General features: G+C 38.0%; 1 protein-coding gene across 1 annotated transcript in view; it reads left to right on the top strand.

The window, feature by feature from the left end:
• The window catches only part of ADGRV1 (adhesion G protein-coupled receptor V1), a 265,854-nt gene extending 241,724 nt beyond the window's left edge, over positions 1-24,130 (top strand). The window contains exons 87-89 of the mRNA XM_070743048.1: positions 11,650-11,841; positions 18,001-18,178; positions 23,711-24,130. Coding sequence (XP_070599149.1) covers positions 11,650-11,841; positions 18,001-18,178; positions 23,711-23,829 — 489 coding nt within the window. The 3' untranslated portion in view covers positions 23,830-24,130. The remainder of the gene's footprint in view (positions 1-11,649; positions 11,842-18,000; positions 18,179-23,710) is intronic.
• The last annotated feature ends 387 nt before the right edge of the window (positions 24,131-24,517 follow it).

Raw genomic sequence — 24,517 nt, 5'->3', positions numbered from 1 at the left:
TTTCTTCTACTTTACTTGCATTTAATGAGATTTAACAAATATTAGTTTTGTTTTATTTAAATCACAGTGTCATACATATTGCTAAATAAATTACAGAGAGATTCTACATGCTACAGTAAAGTTATTTAGTGGTGACTGTGATATTATCTCAGAGTTATAAAACAGGGATGCATTACCTTACTATTATTAGTTTTTACAGTTCTTCAAAATCATCCTAATTAAAGGATGAATGTTAGTGTTATTTCTCAATTTAGCATTGACCAAATCATTACTCCCCCCCTCCATCTCTCATTTTTTTCACTATTTTAACCAATTAAACTACTTATTTGTTGGAAATTATCATCTAAGTCTATAATGTCTTCATTGACCATAAAAGAACCCAAGAGAGAGAGAAAATATTGATTCACAAAATTAATTCTCCTGAAAGAAGTGAATATTCCTATATTGCAGTTTTTGTTCTTGTTTTAAGTTGCATTTTCTTCTGGAAGGAAATTGAAAAGAGATTCACTTTTGTCTAGATGTATACAAAAAGAAAATAAGGATTGTCTAGCTAGATAATATCAAGATTTTTAAATCCTGCTTATAACTATCCTGGTTTGGGGGTGCCTCTTGGATTTCCTAATCAAGTCATGAAGTTGGCAACAATTTAAAAATATGTTGTTGTACTTAGAGATTGATATTCGAGAAGCAGTTTCAGTCACAAAACAGTCACTCAGCCACAAAAATCATTGGATAACCTATGCACATTATTTTTCAACCCAACCAATTTAATCAGGTAAATGTAAAATTGGGATGGACATCTTGTGCTTACAGTAATTCAGTGTTGTAAAACAGATCTAGTGTGGATGCACTTCCTTTTCATCAGAGCACGAGTGCTATGAAAATACGAAATATTTCTTTGCATTTGCCTACATCACTGAAGTCTATTGTTATTAAGCCTTTTTAAAAATAGGTTTCCCACCACTATCCAGATGTTGTCCTTAATAAGTATAAGTCCCAAAGGGACTTACTTTTAATAGCATTGTCAGGAAACTGTTTCCTTTATACATCATCTGAGGTTGAAAATAATCTAATTTTTATTTGGAAAGTGTTGTGCAACCAAAGAGGTCAGAGAGTAGCACAATAGAAAGAGCATTATGTTTTCATTATTTTGAGTAAAATGTCAAGTGTTGCTTGTTTGCTTTGACAAAGGTCAGCTGGATTAATTTTTTTGAAAGCTCTAAACTAAATTGTGCCATAAGTTCATCAGCAATTTAAATCTCAGAAATGTTGTTTTCTGGTTGTCACAGTGACATGGAAAGTTTTAGTTAGTGATAGTCCAAATGATAAACTTAAAAGGAACCCCCCCCCTCTTTTTATCCTTGTGATGCCTTTTAAAAGGAAATAATAATTATTGTATTATGTCAGATCTATGGGATGTGTCTATATTCTTAATGCCTTTCCAGAAAAAAGAGAGGGATGTAATATGGTACATATATTGTTCAACAGATCCTTATCATTAAAAATATGGTGTCAGGATTTTTTCAAACTTAGACTGGAAATAGGCGTTTAAGGACACAAGAGCTTCTGATAAATAGATTTATCAGAGAAAAGTTAATTACCATATTTTTCGGAGTATAAGATGCACCTTTTTACACACACCCCCAAAAGAGAGTGGAAACTTGGGTGCGTCTTATACACCGAATATAACCCCACCCACCTACCCCTACTCTTTGGTCTCTGCCTGCCAGCAATTTGCCTCCTCGCAGCAAACAACAGCAGAGCCTGTTTAGCACAAGCCACTGATTATCTGTCTCCCAACATTCAGCTGATTGATTGATTGATTGATTGATTGAAATTGCTTGCAAGCCGACATGCTAAAATGAAAGTGAAACTAAACCTGCATGGAGGCAAATTGCTGGAGGGATCAGACTGTGCTGAAACTGGCTGTTTGTTTTTTGCTGCAAGGAGATAAGTCCCCAGGGAGTGGGCGGCATATAAATTCAATTAAATATAAATAAAATAAAATATATAAATACCTACAGAATGTTCAAATTATTAGACTTGATCTGTAAAAGTATTATCTGAAATGTAACAGTGTCCTGTTTTAGTATTAAGATAAGGCAGCTGAGTTAAACCCTCACTTAGTCATTTTTAGAGTAGATCTATTTAAATAATTGGGAGGAGTTAGTGTGATTACATTTAAGAAAACTTTCTGCGATTAATATACTGCCATAATGTACATTTCTCCAATTCTTTGCTATTTCTATGGGTCAGGCACACATGCACACAAATACACACCAAACTATATATATAATCTATGCTGTTTGTTGTTTGCTGTTTGGCAAATTGCTGGGAGGCAGAGGCCTTAGAGACTAAAATATTCCTCAACTTCCAATTTATTAACAGAGTCATGTTGGCACATCTGGGTGAGACCCAAACCCACAAGTCCATCACGTTGACCAATTTTCAATTGCCAGGCTGGCAGAATCCACCCACCTCCTTCTGTGCAGGTGCAGAAGTGCAGAGGCAAAGGATGACGTTCGCGTTCTAAAAAGCATTTCTTATGACTACATACAGACAATCCTCAAGCAATCCCAATTTTCCACAGTAGAGAACACATATTAAAATAGTATAAAGTATGGCAGGAGGCCGGCCTGGTATGTGTGACTTAGACCTGGCTAGGCCCAGAGTAAGGAGTTCCTCTCTCTGAAATGTGCTAGGATGCGTCAGAAACTTTTGTTTTCATTTTTATCTATAACCTGCCTAAAGTCGTTATTGAGTCATATAGTCAGAAAGAGGAAATAAGAATTTTATTTTATTTTATTTTGAGATGCAAGCTGCATGCCAAAATTAGGAGCATAAATATAACATGGAGAAATTAAGTACATTATTATTGACATCTATGTATTAATTTATTCTTTAAATACTTCACTGTCACTTAAGTCTAAAGATATATAAAGCAGTCTTAAATTAAATGTGACCACCAATCCACCTACTCTAGCATTATATTCCAAACAACAGCTTCTTCCAAAAATCTCCTTTATAGAAATGTTTGCGTTATCTTCAACCATTTAACTGAAGATGTTTCAGAGAACCGTCTACCTGAAGAGCGCTGTATGATGGAAATACAGCCAAGTCAGATTAGACAGCTGAGTTGCAGCTAACACAGAAACAAGTGGTAGGATCCCTTCACATGCTTTTAAGAGGGATACCTTCATCTTTACCTTGTATATCTATGTTCTCAGTCTCTCTTCCCATCTCTAGGGATATTTTAGTACAGTTGTTTAGTACAGTACTTAGAGTAAGAGTTGCGAAGAAGGACCATGTGCAAATGTTTTATTTACTATTAAGTCCATGATTCCGATACTTTAATCTGTGTAAAAAGTCCCAAAATTATTCACCATCAATATAACCCTAACCCTGAAATAACTCATTCCTTTGAGAATTTTATATAACATTAGCTATGCCATATTCACATGGATTGGGAAAAGGACAAAGCCTCCTGGATTTGTCCTTTTGTTGTGCACTGCAGGACCCAGGTCACGTTGTTGGTTTGTCTCGGTATAGCTAGGCTATGAGACCTTTGACATACACTGAGCAGAGAATTTTAACAGAGTGTGGATGTGTGGTAAAGACAAAAACACAGACTTACGGTAGTTATGCTTAATAAGTACTATTTACATATATACAAAATAGAAACAATCCATAACAAGCACTAAGCCATGCAATATAATAAGCACTAAGCAAATATACTCCCCTGTTAAGGCAAAGCAAAAGCAAATGAGCGTTAAAGCATCATTGAGGGAAGGAGTACTGGCGCCCTCTTATGGCGAACCAGCCCAAAATATTTAAAGTGATAGTACAAGAGACTACAATAGGTAGTTTACAATGGCAAACCCTAACAACCATGTACCTTGTACTAACACATGTCATCTATACATTATGCAGATCCCTGTAAAGCAGCACTTAGTTAGCACAATACCCATGTATTTTTAGTTGTGAGAGTTGTGGTCTAATCCATATTTTTGGTTATGATGAATCATACAAATCATACATGTAAAAAAAGAACTGGGTTTAGACTACAATAATGTTTTTATAGCCCCGACTAGGGGTGTGCTGCTGCCTGGACAGCGGTGAATGCAGTAGGGTAGCGAAAATGGAGCTCCACCCCCAAGCACCCAATTTGCCCAGAAAGATGTTGAAAGAAAATGCAGGGCATCCTGCATAAGTTACACCCACAGTGTGGTAGTAAAACTTTTGGTATCCCTTCACTGCCCCTGACCCTCACAAAACCTCTGTCTAGATTCACCAAATGCACAAAGGATATCTAGGAGTTTGGTTATGTATCCTGGACACAAGGAACAGAGATCATGAGTTCTAGTTCTGCCATAGTTAAGAAACCCAGCTGGCTGTCTTTGAACCAGTCACTCTTTCTCAACCTAACAGTGTTGATGTGGGAAAAATAAGGGACAAAGTATTTATTTTATTTATTTATTTATTTAGTCCAATACATAATACACATTGAAGAGAATAGATATTTAGTAATATGACTAAAGAAACGAATAGAAGAAAAGATATAAAAGTATAGGTGAACAAATTTGAAAGGAAGAAAAGATAAATGAGATAAGGAGAGACAATTGGACAGGAGACGGAAGGCACACTGGTGTACTTATGCACGCCCCTTAGATTGGGGGTTGACACTACTGAGTCAGGTAATGAGTTCCACGCTTCGACAACTCGGTTGCTGAAGTCATATTTTTTACAGTCAAGTTTGGAGCGGTTAATATTAAGTTTGAATCTGTTGCGTGCTCTTGTGTTGTTGCATATGAAACTGAAGTAGTCATTGACAGGTAGAACATTACAGCATATGATCTTGTGGGCAATACTTAGATCGTGTTTTAGGCATCGAAGTTCTAAGCTTTCAAGACCAAGGATTGATAGTCTGCTTTCGTAGGGTATTCTATTTCGAGTGGAGGAGTGAAGGGCTCTTCTGATGAAGTATCTTTAGACATTTTCAAGGGTGTATGTTAGATATGTCTTGCCACCTTGAGTTATTTGTAAAAAAAAACAATAAAGGAAGAATATAAATAAATAAATGATTAGATTTCTTTGTTAGTCTGTGAAGTTTTGTGATGAGGGGTTGAAAAGTTTGGACACTTTTAGCTTTGTGAAAATTGCGAAGGATGTGATTGCATTCTGGAAATCCTTGACGGGATGTTGCCTAAAAGATTATCAAGATTTGTGAGAAGTGATACGTTATCTTTAATAAAACTGAGGGTTCAGTGTCACATCCTGCAGGTATCAGATGGAAGCATCGTGGATATTCTCCATATGATGATATTGACTCATCTGGCAAGCTTTATCTTATGGCCGCTACGTGGAGCAGTTACTAGGTGTAATTAGTTTCAAAGGATTTTAACAGTGCTAGTACAGTGCCTTTCAGGGTGAAAAATTCCTCCAAGGCCTTCAGATAGCATTCTTATCATTTTTGTCCATACTTTCTATTTTTTTCTTTTTCTTTACTTAGAAAATGTGCTTATCTGATTGCTGGCAATAAAATTTATGCTCACTGTTTTGCAATACATACAGAAGCATGTAGCAAACAAAACATTTTAAACCTCTATAGGTCTATACCAGCGATGGCGAACCTATAGCACAGGTACCACAGATGGTACACGGAGCCATACTTGCTGACATGTGAATTGTTACCCTAATTTAGCTTAAACATGCATGTATGTGCTGGCCAGCTGATTTTTGGCTCACATAGAGGCTCTGGGAGGGTGTTTTTGGCTTCCAGAGAGCCTCTGGAGAGATGGGGGAGGGCGTTTTTATGCTGCCCCGGCTCCAGGGAAACCTTTGGAACTTGGGGAAGGTGAAACATGTGCCTTCTGGACCCCCAGGTGTTGGGAAATAGGCCATTTACAGCCTCCAGAGGGTCTCCTGTGGGGCAGGGTAAGCTGTTTTTGTCCTCCCCAGGATTGAATTATGGGTGTGGGCACTCGCACATACATGATAGCCCATGCCCATGCTCTTTCGGCACCCGAGGAAAAAAAGGTTCACCATCACTGATATAGGTTGACTTGAGTTTATGTATATAATGTGGTACATAAATCCAACAATATCTCTCTCTCTTTCTCTCTCTCTCTCTCTCTCCCTCCCTCCCCATTCAACTTTTTTCAATGTGTTTTCGCTGTTCGCCAAAATATACTTTACAACACATCTCTTTCCCAACAATATCTATCTACTGTATGTTTCAATGAAATTAAAACTGGAAGATCTTACTGATGCATTGGTTTCCCTTACATCTTCACTTGGAACTATAAACTGGCAATTTTTTATTTGGAAGTTAATAGGAAAGATAAAAAATGTAGAAAAGCCTTTATTGCATCTCTCTCCTTATGCAATCAGTATTGTTTTGTCAAGATTTTAAGGAAGTCTAGAATTTTCTTTAATTCTGTATAATTTTTGACCCACTTTGAAAACACTGGTATGATTATGTTAACAACACATTATTGCTTATGGTTATTCTGAATGCATCCTCAGATCCTCTAAATTCACTCATTATTTTTCATTAGCATCCAGTGCATTCTTTTGATTCATGCTTATGTAAATAGCCTCGAAACCATATCATCATCCATCCCTGTACATCTTACCCTGATCAAAACATGCATGCAATTATTTTTATTCATTTGCTTGGAAACTTTTTTCTTTCTTGCCTCTCTGCTTCTAAGTCCTTTAATGTAAAGCTGTTTTACATTTGGGCTTTTCCAGTCCCGAAATCTGTATAAAGTGCTGCAATTGCTATTTATTTAAAGTATCTGTCATGTTATGAAAATATCCTTTATTCATTGTAAAATACGGTAACATATAAATATCAGTGTATGTGTGTTGTGGATATGTACAACATATCACTTAGAGGTGCAACATGGGATTGGATTGAAAAATCTAATTGGAAACATTTAGTGTGGCTTTTTATATGTATGCATATATGTATGTTCTGGGACTTACATGTAATTAAAAAAAAAAAACTCTGAAAACTCTATCTTACATCGGCTTCCCTCCTGCCTCTTGTTGTTTCTCCTTAGTATGCCCCCTTTCTTAGTATAATTTTGTTCTTTTGAGTATCACCTTGACTCACACATCCATGAAGTTGTTTGCTAGCAATTTGAGCAAAATGTAAGCCAGGGAGGAGATGTGCAAGTGTACACAAGTCTTACCCTGTTTTATCAGGATCCATGATTATGGGAATTTGTTCAATCAAACCCTCTTACAATTCCTTGCAAGCTAAATGCAAAGAGTCAATGGGTGCAGATTTTGCATGCAGGCCCAGAAGATAAAGAGGATTACTAATATTAGGTGGAGAACTTCCCTTACAACTGGATCCTGGTATGGTATACACATACACACTCATATGCACGCAAGCAAATAACACGTTTAACCTGCCCTGTGTATTCCCTAAAGCTTTCAGTGATTTCCCAATCCATCTCTTTATTTCATGTACTTTGGCATGAGTTGTTCCTAGATCAGGAATAGGAACCTCAAAACCATGGCCTAATTTGTCCACAAAAGCAATCTATTTGGAGCCAACAGATGCTCACTGAAAGCTTGCACCACCCCAGAAGCATCACCACCGTCTGAAACATTTGCAAGTGGTCCTTGGGGTCCTTCTAAAGAAGAAGTATTTCTCCTCTAGGAAACACAAGGATAAATTTATGTGTTATTTTCTTCATGTCAACCAAATATAGGCATCTAATAGAGCATTTGTTTGTTTCTTTGTGTATTTATTTAAACTTGTATGCCACCCATCTTTCTAGAAGCAGGTTACAGACATTCAATTAAAATGCATTATAAAGCATTAAAATAATAAATAAAGAACATACATTTAAAATTCAATTAAAATGATTGATAGATTTTGGTAGATTTTTCTCCATGTTTTTCAGCTTTATGGAGAAAAGTGGGGAATTTAACATTTGGGAAATAGTCCCGGGGGGGGGGGGGGTGATTATTAGTGTTTCTGCTCCATTGAGTGTCTGTCAACCGGCCCACGGAATCGAAAAGGAACTATATGCAATATCCTTGATCATCCTCCGGAGGATTATTTCCCAATAGTGGCTGAAAATATATTAGCAAATACTACTAATTATATTAATTAAATAGATTGTATAATGCTTTGGAAAAGAAATTACATAATCCAGTAATAAAACCAATAGATGGTGATTATTTTGGGCTTTTTGCAATGTTTCTAATTGGGAGTAGAAACCAATCTTTGGGTGGTTCTAGAATTAGCCACAAAAGTACTATATAATAAAATACTTTATTTAGAAGTATTGAGGGTAGATGCATAAATTAAATATATCTTCTCTGTATTGTAAGTACTGTACAAGTATTTCATAGTTTTTGAAGATGTTATTCTGCATTAGAACAGTTTCAATGACAAAATGGCTGCAAAAATTGCATAGACCTAGTTGTGATCTGGTTTACTATATCAGCAGTAATTGTGATTTATAAGTTCTAAATTCTGGACTAAATTCTGGCAGTTTCTATGCAGATTGTTATGATTTTTTTTCTATCTCTCATGCTGTTAATCTATCTTTGCAGTTGGAAGCGTAATATACATGTTGTTTTTCATTCATAATGCTACTACTGATAATTACAAGAATAACAGCATAGTATCCTAAGTGTAGCATTTAAAACCCCAAAATGCATCTACGGTAATACATTTAATAAATAAATCCAAAATAAAAGACAAAATCATTACTAATTGATTTTTAACTTTTGTTTTAAAAAAAAAGCATAAATGATAATGTTAACTTTTTATCTCCTCTGTGAGAACAGTTCATGTAATGTTTTACAGTTTGAGATTGCAAGAAATTATATTTAAGGAAATAAACAGTGTGAGTATGAATTAAAGGCGTAGATGTGCTTTTTCTATGTTCAAAGTATTGAAGGTAGATCAGTCTTGGTAAAGGCCTATTGCCTATGTGAGCAAGTCATGCAAAGAAGTTGCTATATTTGAGAACAGTTTGCTGTTAAGATATATTTATGCAGAAATATTTTAAAATATTTTAAAATAGGCAATAAATGTAAATGCAAAACAGTTTTAAGACAGAGCTTATTTGAAGCTGAAACATGCTATTTAAGACCTAACCGTATAAGTCTGAATCTGATCGAACACTTGTAAGAGCTTTTATTAAGACTTACAAAGTGGCGCTCAAGGCGGCAAGATGCGCGTATCATGCCGCCTTGATTGCATCAGCGGAATCCCGCCCGGCCGCTCTGTTTAGGGTGATCCGCTCCCTTCTTAACCAGGGGGGAGTTGGGGAGCCCTTACAGAGTAGTGCCGAGGATTTTAACACGTTTTTCGCTGATAAATTCGCTCAGATCCGGGCGGACCTCGACTCCAATTGGAAAACAGAGTCGACTGACAACGAGTCAGTCGAGGTGACTGGGGCCCGTACTTGTCCACCTGTCTGGGAAGAGTTTGATCTGGTGACACCTGATGAAGTGGACAAGGCCATTGGAGCTGTGAGTTCCGCCACCTGTTTACTGGATCCTTGTCCCTCCTGGCTGGTTTCAGCCAGCAGGGAGGTGACACGGAGCTGGGTCCAGGAGATTGTCAACGCTTCCTTGGAGAGGGGATCCTTTCCATCATCCTATAAAGAGGCGCTCGTGTGCCCCCTCCTCAAGAAGCCTTCCCTGGACCCAGCCGTACTCAATAACTACCGTCCAGTCTCCAACCTTCCCTTTATGGGGAAGGTTGTTGAGAAGGTGGTGGCACTCCAGCTCCAACGGTCCTTGGAAGAAGCCAATTATCTAGGTCCCCAGCAGTTGGGTTTCAGGCCCGGTTACAGCATGGAAACTGCTTTGGTCGCGTTGATGGATGATCTCTGGCGGGCCCGGGACAGGGGTTTATCCTCTGTCCTGGTGCTTCTTGACCTCTCAGCGGCTTTCGATACCATCAACCATGGTATCCTTCTGCACCGGCTGGAGGGGTTGGGGGTGGGAGGCACTGTTGTCCAGTGGTTCTCCTCCTACCTCTCCGGTCGGTCGCAGTCGGTGTTAGTGGGGGGCCAGAGGTCGACCCCGAGGTCTCTCCCTTGTGGGGTGCCTCAGGGGTCGGTCCTCTCCCCCCTGCTATTTAATATCTACATGAAACCGCTGGGTGAGATCATTCAAGGGCATGGGGTGAGGTATCATCAGTATGCTGATGATACCCAGCTTTACATCTCCACCCCATGTCCAGTCAACGAAGCAGTGGAAGTGATGTTCCGGTGCCTGGAGGCTGTTGGGGTCTGGATGGGTGTCAACAGACTCAAGCTCAACCCGGATAAGACGGAGTGGCTGTGGGTTCTGCCTCCCAAGGACAATTCCATCTGTCCGTCCATAACCCCGGGGTGGGGGAATTATTGACCCCCTCAGAGAGGGTCTGCAACTTGGGCATCCTCCTCGACCCACAGCTCACATTAGAGAAACATCTTTCAGCTGTGGCGAGGGGGGCATTTGCCCAGGTTCGCCTGGTGCACCACCCTCATCACCTGGAGGTTCGACTACTGTAATGCTCTCTACATGGGGCTACCTTTGAAAAGTGTTCGGAAACTTCAGATCGTGCAGAATGCAGCTGCGAGAGCAGTCATGGGCTTACCTAGGTATGCCCATGTTTCACCAACACTCCGCAGTCTGCATTGGTTGCCGATCAATTTCTGGTCACAATTCAAAGTGTTGGTTATGACCTTTAAAGCCCTTCATGGCACTGGGCCAGAATATCTCCGAGACCGCCTGCTGTCGCACGAATCCCAGCGACCGATTAGGTCCCACAGAGTGGGCCTTCTCCGGGTCCCGTCAACTAAACAATGTCGGTTGGCGGGCCCCAGGGGAAGAGCCTTCTCTGTGGTGGCCCTGGCCCTCTGGAACCAACTCCCCCCGGAGATTAGAACTGCCCCTACTCTCCTTGCCTTTTGTAAGCTCCTTAAGACCCACCTTTGTCGTCAGGCATGGGGGAACTGAGACATCTCCCCCGGGCATATACAATTTATGAATGGTATGTCTGTATGTATGTTTGTTTATAAAATGGGGTTTTTAAAATATTTTTAAACTGTAATTTAGATTTGTTGTAAATTGTTTCACTTTGTTGTGAGCCGCCCCGAGTCTGCGGAGAGGGGCGGCATACAAAGCTAAATAATAAATAAATAAAAATAAATAAATAAAACCGGTGTTTTTATGATGTTGAAATTATGGTTCGAAACTAACACATCAGTAGAAATACTTGAAGTATTGTATTATCTGTCAATAAATCATTGCAAGCTTGGCTCTCTATCAGCCATTTCTGATTTCCTTGCTGTTATGTTGAAACTGAACCATTGTTCTACTTTTGCTTTGCTTCAACAATAAGTAATTTTTAAAAGAAACACATCATCTTAAACTAAACTGTCTCATTATGCTCATGGAAGTTATTTTCCAGGGCGATTATTCTGACATCATCTCTTGTGTTTTAATTTACAATATAATCATATGGCTAGTCATTGGTTGGGATTCTGGGGGGGAAAAATCTTGTTCCACATCTTGATATCCTGGATATATAAGTTTCTTAAATATGTTTTGCATTAAACAAATGTGCATTTCTGAATATGTGATGTCTGAATTTTCCCACCTCCTTCTTCTGCCTTTTAGGGTCTTTATGTCTTTGTGGTATATTTCATTTTGCACAACCAACTCTGCTGCCCTGTGAAAGCCAGCTATACAGTTGAAATGAATGGAAATACTAGCTCGGGTTCTACATTTTTCACTCACGGAAGTGGCATGCCCTTGGCAGGGGAAGAGATCAGCAAATCTACTCAAAATCTTATTGCTGCTATGGAAGAGGTACCTTCATTATTTTACCTGTACAAACAAATATACTAACAGTCCAGTGGTGGGTTGCTACCAGTATGGTCTGGTTCTACGAACTGGTAGTGGCAGTGGCAAGAACCAGTAGCGATGGGATTTAGAACGCATAATTGATTAACACCTCATATACAGGTATGTTTCCACATTGATTTTATTAATTGGTAAGTTTTATGATTTACATTTCAGTCAGGACCTCGAGAGTTGCATCAAGTAAGCATTCTCACATATTTTTTTTCTCACAACCAGAACCCTGTGGTAGACCGGGAAAGGGTAGCCAGGGCAAAGTCACCCAGTGAGCTTCTGTGAAAGAAGATAGACTATAATCTTTTTACATACAAGGTCAATTTCTGATCAAAAAGGACATTCAAAACATAAAATGTTTAGTAAAGCACAACTGTAAATAATAAAAGATTTACAGTGCAGTTCTGTAGATATCTCCTTTTTAATAGTTGAATATTTGTATTTCTAATAAATCTCACTGGATCCCAAAGTTTTCAATTTAGATTGCAGTTATGTTCTCAATTGTTTGATGGATAAGCCTCCCTTTGTAGTCAGTGGGGTTTGTATCCCAGCATACACTATCAACATTAACAGGTGCACAAGAAGGAAGTTTAAATAACAATGCAAGGAACAGCAGCTTTTCTTTTCTCCATTATAAGTCAACAAAAAATCTCTTGGGAGCTCTATTGTAGTGATGCCTTTGCTCTGGACAAACTTTATGCAGTCTGTCATATGAACCTGAGCAATTAGTTTCTGTTTTTTAAAAATCTTAATTCACAGATCAGGAGAATGAGCAAAACAAAGAAAGTGTCACCCTTCTGTCTCCAGGCCATTCAGGCTTCATATAAACAGCTCATCGTATTTATCTAGAAAAAAGAGCTGTGAAGTATACATGTCAGAAGCATCGTATGTGTATTCTTTTCAGTAATTCTGATCTACTTTAAAACACTACCTCCATTCCATTTCAAAATGCAACCCCTTCACACCCTATTACAATTGCCAGATTTTAAAAAAGGGATCTAACCATGAATGAGCCAAAGGGGAGAGAATATGCTCTTGACGGTGGAAAGTTGGATTTTAGTGAACTTTCTAATATTCATAACAGCATCTGCACATTGTCATGTTGCCATAGCTCATTGTGCTTATTGCCTTAATTAACATTTCTGTTGCTGGAGTTAATTGACCCAGACTCCAAGATGCCAGTAACTGGAATCTTTTTTTGCAGTTTGGCACAAATAGGCTTTCAAAAATTCTGCACTAAATTTGTTGGCAAAGTAGCTTGGAATAGGAAATTTCTCTAACCATCTTCAGGGAAAGAAAAATCCTTCAACATTTTTAAATGGACTGGCTGTTCCTTCTTGATGACAGTTGCCTCACTATTTTTTTTAAAAAAGAGGAATTCCTTAATGACAACCTTCCTTGAATTTAATTGAAGTCCTGGAAGTCAGAAAGATGATTACATCATGAGAGGTAGAACATTTTCTCAGGCATCTTGGCCACCTCATAATAAAATAAGTGCATGTATACGACCTTCCACCCAAAAGAACTTCTCTTTCAAAGAGAATTTGCTTTTAAAAGTTATTTCATCACATTGAATGAAAGATTTTTTTTTATGCCCAGTTAGAGATTGGAGGTTGAATTAAGATCGTTTATTTATCAATTGATTTATTGATTTGATTTTTATTATACCAAGAGTATGTGGGAAGGGCCGAGCACATAGAAACATAGAAGACTGACGGCAGAAAAAGACCTCATGGTCCATCTAGTCTGCCCTTATACTATTTCCTGTATTTTATCTTACAATGGATATATGTTTATCCCAGGCATGTTTAAATTTAGTTACTGTGGATTTACCAACCACGTCTGCAGGAAGTTTGTTCCAAGTATCTACTACTCTTTCAGTAAAATAATATTTTCTCACGTTGCTTTTGATCTTTCCCCCAACTAACTTCAGATTGTGTCCCCTTGTTCTTTATGGATTTTGTTTACTACTTTCAGCAAGAATTTTGACCAGGTCCATTGATTAGCTTCCTTCTGTATGGCCTTTATAATTCAGTAGAGATTTTAATTTGGGATGACCATGTCCCATGCCTACTTGTTGTACATTTATTCTATACTTGTAGTAGCAGAATCTGTCACAATAACAGTAAATCGGTGTACAATATATGAATGTAAATCATAAGCCATTTTTGGCAAAAATTGTGTTTATTGCTATTTAAACATTTGTGCCCAGCTAAACACATGTTCTTTGTTTTTCCTCAAACAAGCTCCTTTTTCCTTAAATATCATCAACAAAGTATTTAATTTTTATATTAAATAACAAATCCACTAAATGCTCTACTGAAATAACACAGCAGCACAAAACAGTAAAGCCTACTCAAAATTATTTGTAATTTTTAGCAATTTTTATTTTATTCAAACGAAAGTTAAAATACAAAATTGCAAGAAATTTAAAACAACAAAAAGCAAAGAAAAGATACAAGATAAGTGTACAAGATATTTTAAAAGGGAAACAATCTACACATATTACCCCTCTCCTGGTTGAATACTGATTAATACATTATTACAATATTAGTTTCCACTCCTTGCAAAATATCCCATTTTTTAAAAAAAATAATAAATATATTTATCTTTTATATGCTATGATAATATATTTATCTTCTATATGCTATATTAATGACTTAACAGGTAGAATAATAATAATGAAAAGGACAACATTATAGTTTCAAAACCTTCTGTTAACAAACTTATTGTAATCTGCGGAGTCTGCGGAGAGGGGCGGCATACAAATCCAATAAATAAATAAATAAACAAACAAGCAAACTAACTAACTAACTAACTAACTAACTAACTAACTCATAGAACATTTACCATGGCCTCTTTACCTATCCCAAATCATCCCAAGAGTTAAGAGTAATTCATCCTAGATCATATATCCACATTCATTTTTTCATCAGTTTCTGTCTCGTTAAATATACTACATTCATTTTCTCAATCAGTCTATCTTCCCAACAAAGTTCAGATAAAAGTAGCTTGCAATTAAGACTAGTAAATGCATTCCCCAATCTTTCCCAGTCCTCCTAAGAAATATCAGTTTGTCACTTCTCCATGTCAGGCTTCTGCTATTGTAAACAAATGCAGACTTGAAGTTCAGAGAGCTGTATGGAATCAACTCGGTTCTATCCAGGGGTGGGCTGTTGCCCAGACGCGAGGGGAACGCAGTGGGGTACCAAAAATGGAGCTCCACCCCAGAGCACCTAATTTGCACTGAAAGATGTTGAAAGAAAATGCAGGGCGTCTTGCATAAGCCACACCCACAGTGCGGTAGTAAAAATTTTGGTAGCCTTTCACTGGTTTTTTTTTCTGTACATTCCATATATCTTTGATCTTTGAATCTTCTTTCCAAATGGGGCCATGTCCATCCAAAAGTCATATTTGAAACATTCCTAAATGCTCCCATTCAAATCCAGAAAGCCAGCTTAGGCAGCAAAATCAGCAGATTACCAGTAAGAGGAAAAAAATCTCTTACAAGTAAGAGAAAAAAATCTCATCATTTAACAGCCATGTTAGGGAGGAGCTCCTCTTGGAGAGAGATCCAATTATTTAAAAATAATTATATTACTAACCACTCCTACAAAAATAAGTAGTCATCATAGCAGAAAACAACCCATCCTCCGAAAAGCCACAAAAAGGAGATGACAGAGGGCTTCCTTAGACAATAACCAGCACAAGGCTACTGTCACCAAAAAGGGCCTCTTTTATTCCACATTAATTACCAGTTGCGGCCCTATCTGGACCGGGAGTCACTGCTCACAATCACTCACGCCCTCATCACCTCGAGGCTCAACTACTGTAACGCTCTCTACATGGGGCTACCTTTGAAAAGTGTTCGGAAACTCCAGATCATGCAGAATGCGGCTGCGAGAGCAATCATGGGCTTCCCCAGGTATGCCCATGTTACACCAACACTCTGCAGTCTGCATTGGTTGCCGATCAGTTTCCAGTCACAATTCAAAGTGTTTATTATTTATTTATTTATTATTTAGATTTGTATGCCGCCCCTCTCTGCAGACTCCGCAGTGTTGGTTATGACCTATAAAGCCCTTCATGGCACCGGACCAGATTATCACCAGGACCGCCTTCTGCCACATGAATCCCAGCGACCGATTAGGTCCCACAGAGTGGGCCTTCTCCGGGTCCCGTCAACTAAACAATGTCGTTTGGCGGGACCCAGGGGAAGAGCCTTCTCTGTGGTGGTCCCGGCCCTCTGGAACCAACTCCCCCCAGAGATCAGAATTGCCCCCGCCCTCCTCGCCTTTCGTAAGCTCCTTAAAACCCACCTCTGCCGTCAGGCATTGGGGAACTGAGATATTCTTTTCCCCTGGGCCTCTGCAGTTTATGCATGGTATGTCTGTATGTATGTCTGGTTTTCATAATAAGGTTTTTTTAGTTGTTTTATTATTGGATTGCTACATACTGTTTTTATCACTGTTGTTAGCCGCCCCGAGTCTACAGAGAGGGGCGGCATACAAATCCAATGGATGAATGAATGAATGAATGAATGAATGAATGAATGAATAAATAAATATTCCCAAGGTGTTCAGGGATGCAGGAGGGTTTTTGACTTTCACCTCAGCAGGCAATCAGTGTTGGCTGAAACAGAACCATTCTTCACATATCCAGAGCAACTCAGACTGTAAAGCAGCCTCGTAATTGTTGCTACTGTAATGCTGACTCTTTTTCTTTGAATATCTGTTGTGGAGTAACAGAATCCATAGTAAGATACACATAAAACCAAAGCCAGTTTGATACCAGTTATGCATTTCATCTTTTATGTGTTTGTAGATCTACCAGTCATTATTTCACAAAGAAAGTAAGCTTATATATCTACTACATTATTATTTTATCAAAAACAGTATATATGACCCAAAGGAATTAGTGGCTAGACTTAGATAAACAGCCTCTGATAGTGGTATTTTTGGCAATATCAAACCTTCATCCCACTTAACTTGTGGGCCTTACATAGTCATTAGGTAAAGTATCATTAAAAGGCCAGAATTCTTATTTCTCAATACTGAACTGATTGGTACTGGGAAAGCAGAGAGCTTTGTGGAATTGTATAACTTAGGATCCAGCTTAATTTGACCAATTGGGATACAAAATGTACTTAGACAAGGAGGTGGACATTTGCTACTTTATGCCAGGTGGCAAAATCTTTTGTCCATTCCTGCTATTTTGGCATTGGGAAATGCCATAATGCATAAGAAAAAAGTCTGCTACTCTAAATCAGGAGTGGGTTCTGACTTACCTCATTGGTGGCTTGTTTTGTCACATGCCACATGGGTACACATATGCGCAGTGCTAAAAACACAAAAACCAGCTTCTGTGCGAGCGCAGAAGTGAAAAACAAGATGATGCCGCCTACAGTGTCACCAAGAGAGACAGTTCAGGGACGTCACCAGCCACAATCACTGCAGGTTTGGCTAGCAGGGGAGAATTCCCGCTACTGATTCTATAGATACCGTCCGAACTGGCAGGAACCCACCTCTGCTCTAATTCTTTTGATTGCATTCATTGCTAGGGCCACGATATTTGAGGTCAACCTATTGCAGTGATGTTGAAACTTTTTTTGCTCAGGTGCCAAAAAGGCATGTGTGTCCGCAATAGCATGCACGCATATGTCCACATCCATAAGTCAATGTCCTTCCCACACATGCATGAACAACCCACCATGCTCCCCCCGCACATGAATGCAGACCTCACTGAAGCCTCCAGAACCTATGGATGGTGAAAAACGGACCCAATGGGCCTACCGGAGTTTTGTTTCTGAACTTTCAATAGACCTGTTGTGCCATTTTTCGCCTTTCCCAGGCTTCAGGAGGCTTTCAGGAGGGCCACACCTCACGTGCCCTCAGATATGGCTCCGTGTGCCATAGATTCGCCATCACAGGCCTATTACATCTAAATTGAGATGTTTTCTTTAGTTGCTAAAATAAGTGATGATGGTATCAATTGCTATTTGAGGGAAGCTCTAGTCTAGCAAACCAATAACATCATTAGGAAGATAACACAGAGTGATTTTTTTGGGCGGGCATTCAATATAAAAAACCTGTACACTTAATGCTTTTTCTAAAGATGCCAACAGACTGGGAGAGGGTGTCCCCAAGACCAGGCACCGAGGCCACCACTGTCTTTAAGCAAAGTCCACAGAATGGCAATGCCTACATAGCTTCTGGAGGATTTAGGAACGGTTCTTTGATGGCAGATGAAGAATCACAAGAGTTTGATGATTTAATATTTGCTTTAAAAACTGGTAAGTATTATATATACTCCTTTATGAATAATCAGATGTGAATTTTTGCAATTGTATTCTGACTAACTGTTCACATCAAAGTAAAAAGTCTTTCTTGTGCTAAACTTAATATGCATTTTGTTTAAAAAAGCAAAAAGTAAAATTGAATGAAAACACATTTAGCTTATATCGGGAAAGTAGAACATGTTTTCTTATATGAATCACAAGCTACCATCTCAGGTATAGAAATATTACCATATATCCAATTTCTATGGATCGATTTCAAGGATGGGTTCCACTTACCTTCCCTACCGGTTCGCATCACAATGGAAGTGTGCATTTTACACATACACAAAAGCCTTTGTGCATGCTAGAGGGTTTTTTGTTGTTGTTGCAAACAACAATGACCAGAGGATCGGTTCTGGAGTGTGGACAATCGGTCATTGCTGTCAGTTCGGCAAGCAATGGTAAATTTCCGCTACCAGTTTTAAAGAATCGGTCCGAACCAGCAGCAACCATCATTGATCTATTTTCACATTTATATGGAAACAATTACAGATGAATCAGAAATACGGTCATGGACTGTGCAGTTATGCCATCTTGTTTGTTTGTTTCTTTGTTTGTTTGTTTTATTTTGTCAAAAATGTATTAGATAGTACATATAAGTCTAAACATGATTTGAATACATGAAATGAATGAGAATAAAATTAAATGCATTACATTAGGGTACATTAGGACAGGGACAGTAGGCGCGCTGCTGCATTTATGCACACCCCTTACAGACCTCTTAGGAATGGGGTGAGGTCAACAGTAGAAAGTATAAGGTTAAAATTTGGTGGGGTTGGAGATGATCTTGCTGAGTTAGGCTCCCCATAGCTATTTGAAGAAGACTAACTATCATCCAAGAACCAGATAAAGATTAATTCTCAATGGAAGATGAAGAAAATCCAGTTGCGGAGTGTGAAAGTATGTCAAAGGACACACTGTTGAGATTTCTTGGACATGCAGAAAAATGAAATTTGTGGATTTCTACACATCTCCTAGAAGAGTGGCAAGTCAGCATCCCGCTCATCAGCTATCTTGTACTTTGATTCATAGTCAAACATATGACCACTAATACAATTTTGGAGGTAACATCATTTGCCAACCTCAGAGCTGTCTTAATTTGAAGGGACAGGTTTTCAAACTTACAAGTATGAAGTCAGAAAATCCCTTGTATTTCTAGTTTATATACATCCTGGTTACATGTAGCAGAATGCAAGACAAGCCTGATTATGTTTTGCATGGATCACTCAGTAGCATAACATTTTGTCAGACTTATTTGTTTGGAACATTGATGTTTGTACAGCTAGACATGGCAGCAAATAATGTGACTGTAAAACTGCTTAGAAAGGCATAAACTGACACAACTATGTGTATGTGTGTTTACTGTGTGCAAAGGATACGTGCCAAGTTATGTAACTTTTTTAAAAGTGCTATTAAACTAGGGTCAAACTATGAGTGCCCTAAAGAAATACTTCTAAGTGCTTTTGTGTTGGTTAGGTAGAAAGACTGGATTGGCTACCTAAATTCAACTTAAACTTGCTTTACAGGTACTGTAAGTTTCTTAGGCAAACAGGCACTTGGGAGACCTTTGAGCCAGAATCTGCATTTGGTTTCATTGGTGTTCTTAGAGTAAATTCAGATAGGCCTTTGTTTATTCATGAAATTTTCACAGCTGAACTATAGTGTTTCCTTCCTTTGTTAGACAAAAATAAATAAGTAAAATTAGTTACTGTTTAAAGGAAATACTAAATGAAAGACAAAACTCTCAATTCTGCTAAAGTTTTCAAAATGAAAATAAAAGTTAATTGTTTATGCTTCCCATTAAAAAAATTTGTTTGGTGTCTGTAAATATGAAACTGGTGAGAAACTACCAATAATATAAACATTTAAATACCACTAATAAAAAGCTTTTAAACCTATAAAAAGGGCGAGATGAGATTTAATATTCATTTACCCTCTGCAGTAGTAGATTTTGATTTTGCAAGTCTAGAAGATTGTAAACATACTTCAGATTTATAATTCCTGGTTAGACTGGAAAGCAATGTTATACATATATCTCAGAGTTTTCTTTTTTGACTTCAAGTCGGGCTCAATTGACAAGAGTAAGTGTTCTTAACAAGACAGCATGAGAGATCAGCTTTAGCATTAGTGCTGAAAATGTACAGGCAATGTTTTCTCAAAAATCAGAGTCCCAGTGTGAAATCATTACACCATCTTATAGGGCCTCATTGCTTTAATTTGAGAACATGCTGGCCCTAAGGTACTCTTAACTATCTTGTGGCAAACACTTCTAGATAAAAGCTTAACTGGTCTGTGCAGTTTTTATGTTGTTCTTCCATAGAGGACTTTAGCTTTATTTTATTTTTTAAAATTATCAAATCCTTAAGAATTCATTCATGGCATGAAGAATTATAGTTATGTTATAATTTGGATTTTAACAAAGCAATAAATTTGATAGGTTGTTTGTTTAAACAGTCAGAAAAACAACAAAACCACATAGCTATAAAATGGGAAAGAACAGTTCAATCCATTTGACTTTTTCTGTTGCTTCTTTAAGGGTAAAAATGAGTCAAGGAACAGAAGGGATCTATGCTCTAGGATACAGATGGTGAACCTATGGCATGGGGCCACAAGTGGCATGCGGAGCCATATCTGCTGGCATGTCAGCTGTTGCCCTAGCTCAGCTCCAACATGCATGTGTGTGCTGGCCATTTGATTTTTGGCTCGCATAGAGGCTCTGGGAGCACATTTTTGGCTTTCAGAGAGCCTCCAAAGGGATGGGGGACGGCGTTTTTACCCTCCCCTGGCTCCAGGGAAACCCTTGAAGACGGGGGAAGGCGAAACACAAACCTACTGGGCCCACCAGAAGTTGGGAAACAGGCCGTTTCTGACCTCCAGGAGTTTGGGGAAGGTGTTTTCACCCTCCCCAGGCATTGAATTATGGGTGTGGTCACTCGTGCATACGCGATAGCGCGCCCACACGCTCTTTTGGCGCTCAAAGAAAAAAAGGTTTGCCATCACTGCTTTAGGAAATATTTGTGTGTCGTGATACTTGATTTTAGAAATTAGAAATTAATTCACTGATTCTGGACTTCTATTCTCTGCCCTCAAACTATAGAACCTATCTTGATCAACCCCCCCATGACATTTTTTTTTTAGAAGGCATCGAAATGTCATCATCATCTTACATTTTAATCTTCATGAGTCTTCACTCACCAATTCTTTTTTTCCTTCTTACTAAACAACTGTGAAGAAGGAAAGGATTAAAAAAAGAACACCACTTGCCCTAACGATAGCTGCAGGAACCCATCTTGTAAAGCATATTTAAGTCATTTGATGGGATGGAGAAAATTGTAATTTGGTCATGTAATCTGCTGTGTCATAGAATTAAAGTGAGACACAACTAATCCCTGTCCATATATAACAAAGCAACTTAATATGCAATATTTTCTGTCTTATGTGTTTTATTAATTGTTACCATGCTCCCTGAAAATAAGACCCTGTCTTATACTTTTTTTTTTTAGCCCTGAAATAAGCACTTGGCCTTATTGGCATATACTCAAAAGCCCAACTGGGTTTGTTATCAGGGTATGTCTTATTTTGGGGGAAACAGGGTAGTTTTAAAAAGTGGTAACATTTGATTTCCTGCAAACATAGCATATTCCAGATGCAGTGAGCCAGGTTTATTGCTGGTACAGCTCCTTTGAAACCTATGCCTTTTCAGCAGAAATAATTTTGCCCAGTCCATTGAATCTTTGCAGCCCTTGCTCATTTGTAGCTGGTTTTACTGGCAAGTAATGTCTGGAATTAATCTCTTTTGACATTACCATGTTTAATTATGCTTGCATGCACTTCTGCACTTCTGCCTAAATAGGATTTACAAGTCTTGAAATGTCTAAGTAGGGGTTGGGCAGTTTTTAAATGTTTTATTTACTTTTCCTAAGACGAAAAGCACAGTTTGTTCACTCAGGCAAAGTAAAGCAATCAGTTGGTGCTATTAGAAGAGATAATGTCGGGGTGGGGAGGAGAAACTTTTCCACCTTTTTTTGTTGTTGTTCATGAAGAATTCAGACTATGCTAAAACTGCTTATTCCATCCTCCTAAAAAGTTACACCAGAAGAACTGTACCTCTATGGAGAAAATATGGAGGTATTACACTGATAGGTCTACCCAACTTGATGTAATGTTGGTAACATTTACATCAAGATGGGTAGACTTACCAGTGTAATACGTCCATATTTTCTCCATAGAGGTACAGTTCTTCTGGCGTAACTTTTTAGGAGGATGGAATAAACAGTTAAATTTTAACTGCTGCTGTGTGTTACCAACGTGATGTTACCAACATTACATCAAGATGGGTAGGCTTATCAGTGTAATGCCTCCATGTTTTCTACATAGAGGTACAGTTCTTCTGATGTAGCTTTTTAGGATGATGGAATAAGCAGTTTTAGCACAGTCTGAATTCTGCCCACCTAGTACGGGGTTAGGTCAAGCTTTCTAAAATAGTGTAATTGCATGGAGGTTCTATACCTTATCATATAGATGCTACCAGAGGTGGGATTCAGCAAGTTTGACCAGTTCTTGAGAAGCAGTACCCTAATATAGTCGGCTTAAGTCTTTATATATAATGAAGGCAATATTGCAGCTGTAGAATTAAATATGTAAAATCACAGCACTTAGTGAGGTATTTGTAATTGTGGTTTATGGATCAAAAATTCAGTAAGGTACATGATAGTTAAGAAAGAATGGGGATACCAATGTGAACTAGAAACAATTTATGATGTTTTATGTTTATTGCCTAAGATGTTTTAAATTGGAGGAATGTTCTATATTAATTTTAACAAGGGTTTAGTTTTTATAAGCCAGCCGCATAATTTTGATATGACTTTTGAATAATATGTCACTAAATCCAGCCAGAATCAATGGTGGGTTCCTCCTGGTTCGGATCGGTTCACCCGAATCAATAGCGATCCACTGGTGATGTCATGATCATGTCAACGAATCAGATCAGTCAATGCCAATCTGTGAGCATCACCATCTTTAAAAAAAAATATTTAAATTATTTTTTTATTTCCTTCTGAGCATGTGCAGAAACTGAATTCCAGCACTGTGCATGCCATCGTCATTTTGGTTTTGACTTTCTTTCTTTCTTTCTTTCTTTCTTTCTTCATTTGTTTTAATTATTTTTAAATTTTGTTTTTCTTCTGAGCATGTGTAGAAGCCAAGTTTCTGACACTGTGTATGTGGTCTCTATCTTTTTTTGACTTTGGGGTTTTGTTTTGTTTTGTTTTGGATGTTTTGATACTGTGCATGCGCTACCCACAAGGTGCACACACATAGTGGGGAAGGGAGCGAACCAGCAGCAAAGTAAGTTGGAACCCACTCTTGGCCAGAAAGATTAAACCACTAAGAATAGGAAAACTGATATCATTATCAGATGCATTCTATGAAAGGCATGGTCTATTTTTCAAATCTCCCAAATATTCTGCTTTTCTTTTTATGTTTCAGGTGCTGGCCTCAACATCAGTGACACCGAGTCATGTCATGACAGCCTGGATGGAAGTACAATAGCTAATTCCCAAATTGTTGAACTTAGAAGAATACCTATAGCAGACACTCATCTCTAATCTTTTTATCTACATGCTCTACTCCATTCTGCTTTTTATACATGTGTTTTGTTTGAACAACAGCAACAAAAGAATTTCACTATATATATCTCTGTAACAGGATGCTGTGAATTATATGATTAAGAAATTAACAAGTTTTGCTTTTTAAATGAAATAGCCTATTTTTTTTACTGTAAGCTATAAACAACTTTTAAACCACTAATTTAGATTAATCTATTCTATAAAGTCAACTAATTTTTAAAATTAACTCCTATGTGTATTTTTGTTTTAATAAAAATTGATATACCGGTAATCAATTTGATGGAGATGGTGTGTTTATCTTTGTGTGATTGGCCAAGAAAGATTTGATGATTATTAAGCTTTAATTTATTTTATTCCTATAGGTATTTACTTTGTTTTCCTTTTTTTTCCCCTTTGCCCACAACGGAGTATTATTTTACATTCCAAGAAAGAGAGAACATATTATAATCAAAAATTCACATGCAGAAATGCTAACCCCACAGACAATTTGAAAACACATCTCCCAGTATGAACTGAGACTGGAGTAAAAAGAAAGAAAGAAAGAAGGGAAGGAAGGAAGGAAGGAAGAAAAAGAAAGAAAGGTCTATAGTATCCTATCCATGATCCTTCCTGAGTATAGGATCCAAAAAGCCCCTCTCTAAGGGAGAGGTTAAGAAATAGGATAATA

Source organism: Erythrolamprus reginae, chromosome 2 (assembly GCF_031021105.1).
Source record: "Erythrolamprus reginae isolate rEryReg1 chromosome 2, rEryReg1.hap1, whole genome shotgun sequence".
NCBI classification, from domain to species: Eukaryota; Metazoa; Chordata; class Lepidosauria; order Squamata; family Dipsadidae; genus Erythrolamprus; species Erythrolamprus reginae.
Note: the sequence above shows the minus strand (reverse complement) of the source record. Positions and strands in the feature narration are given on the sequence as shown.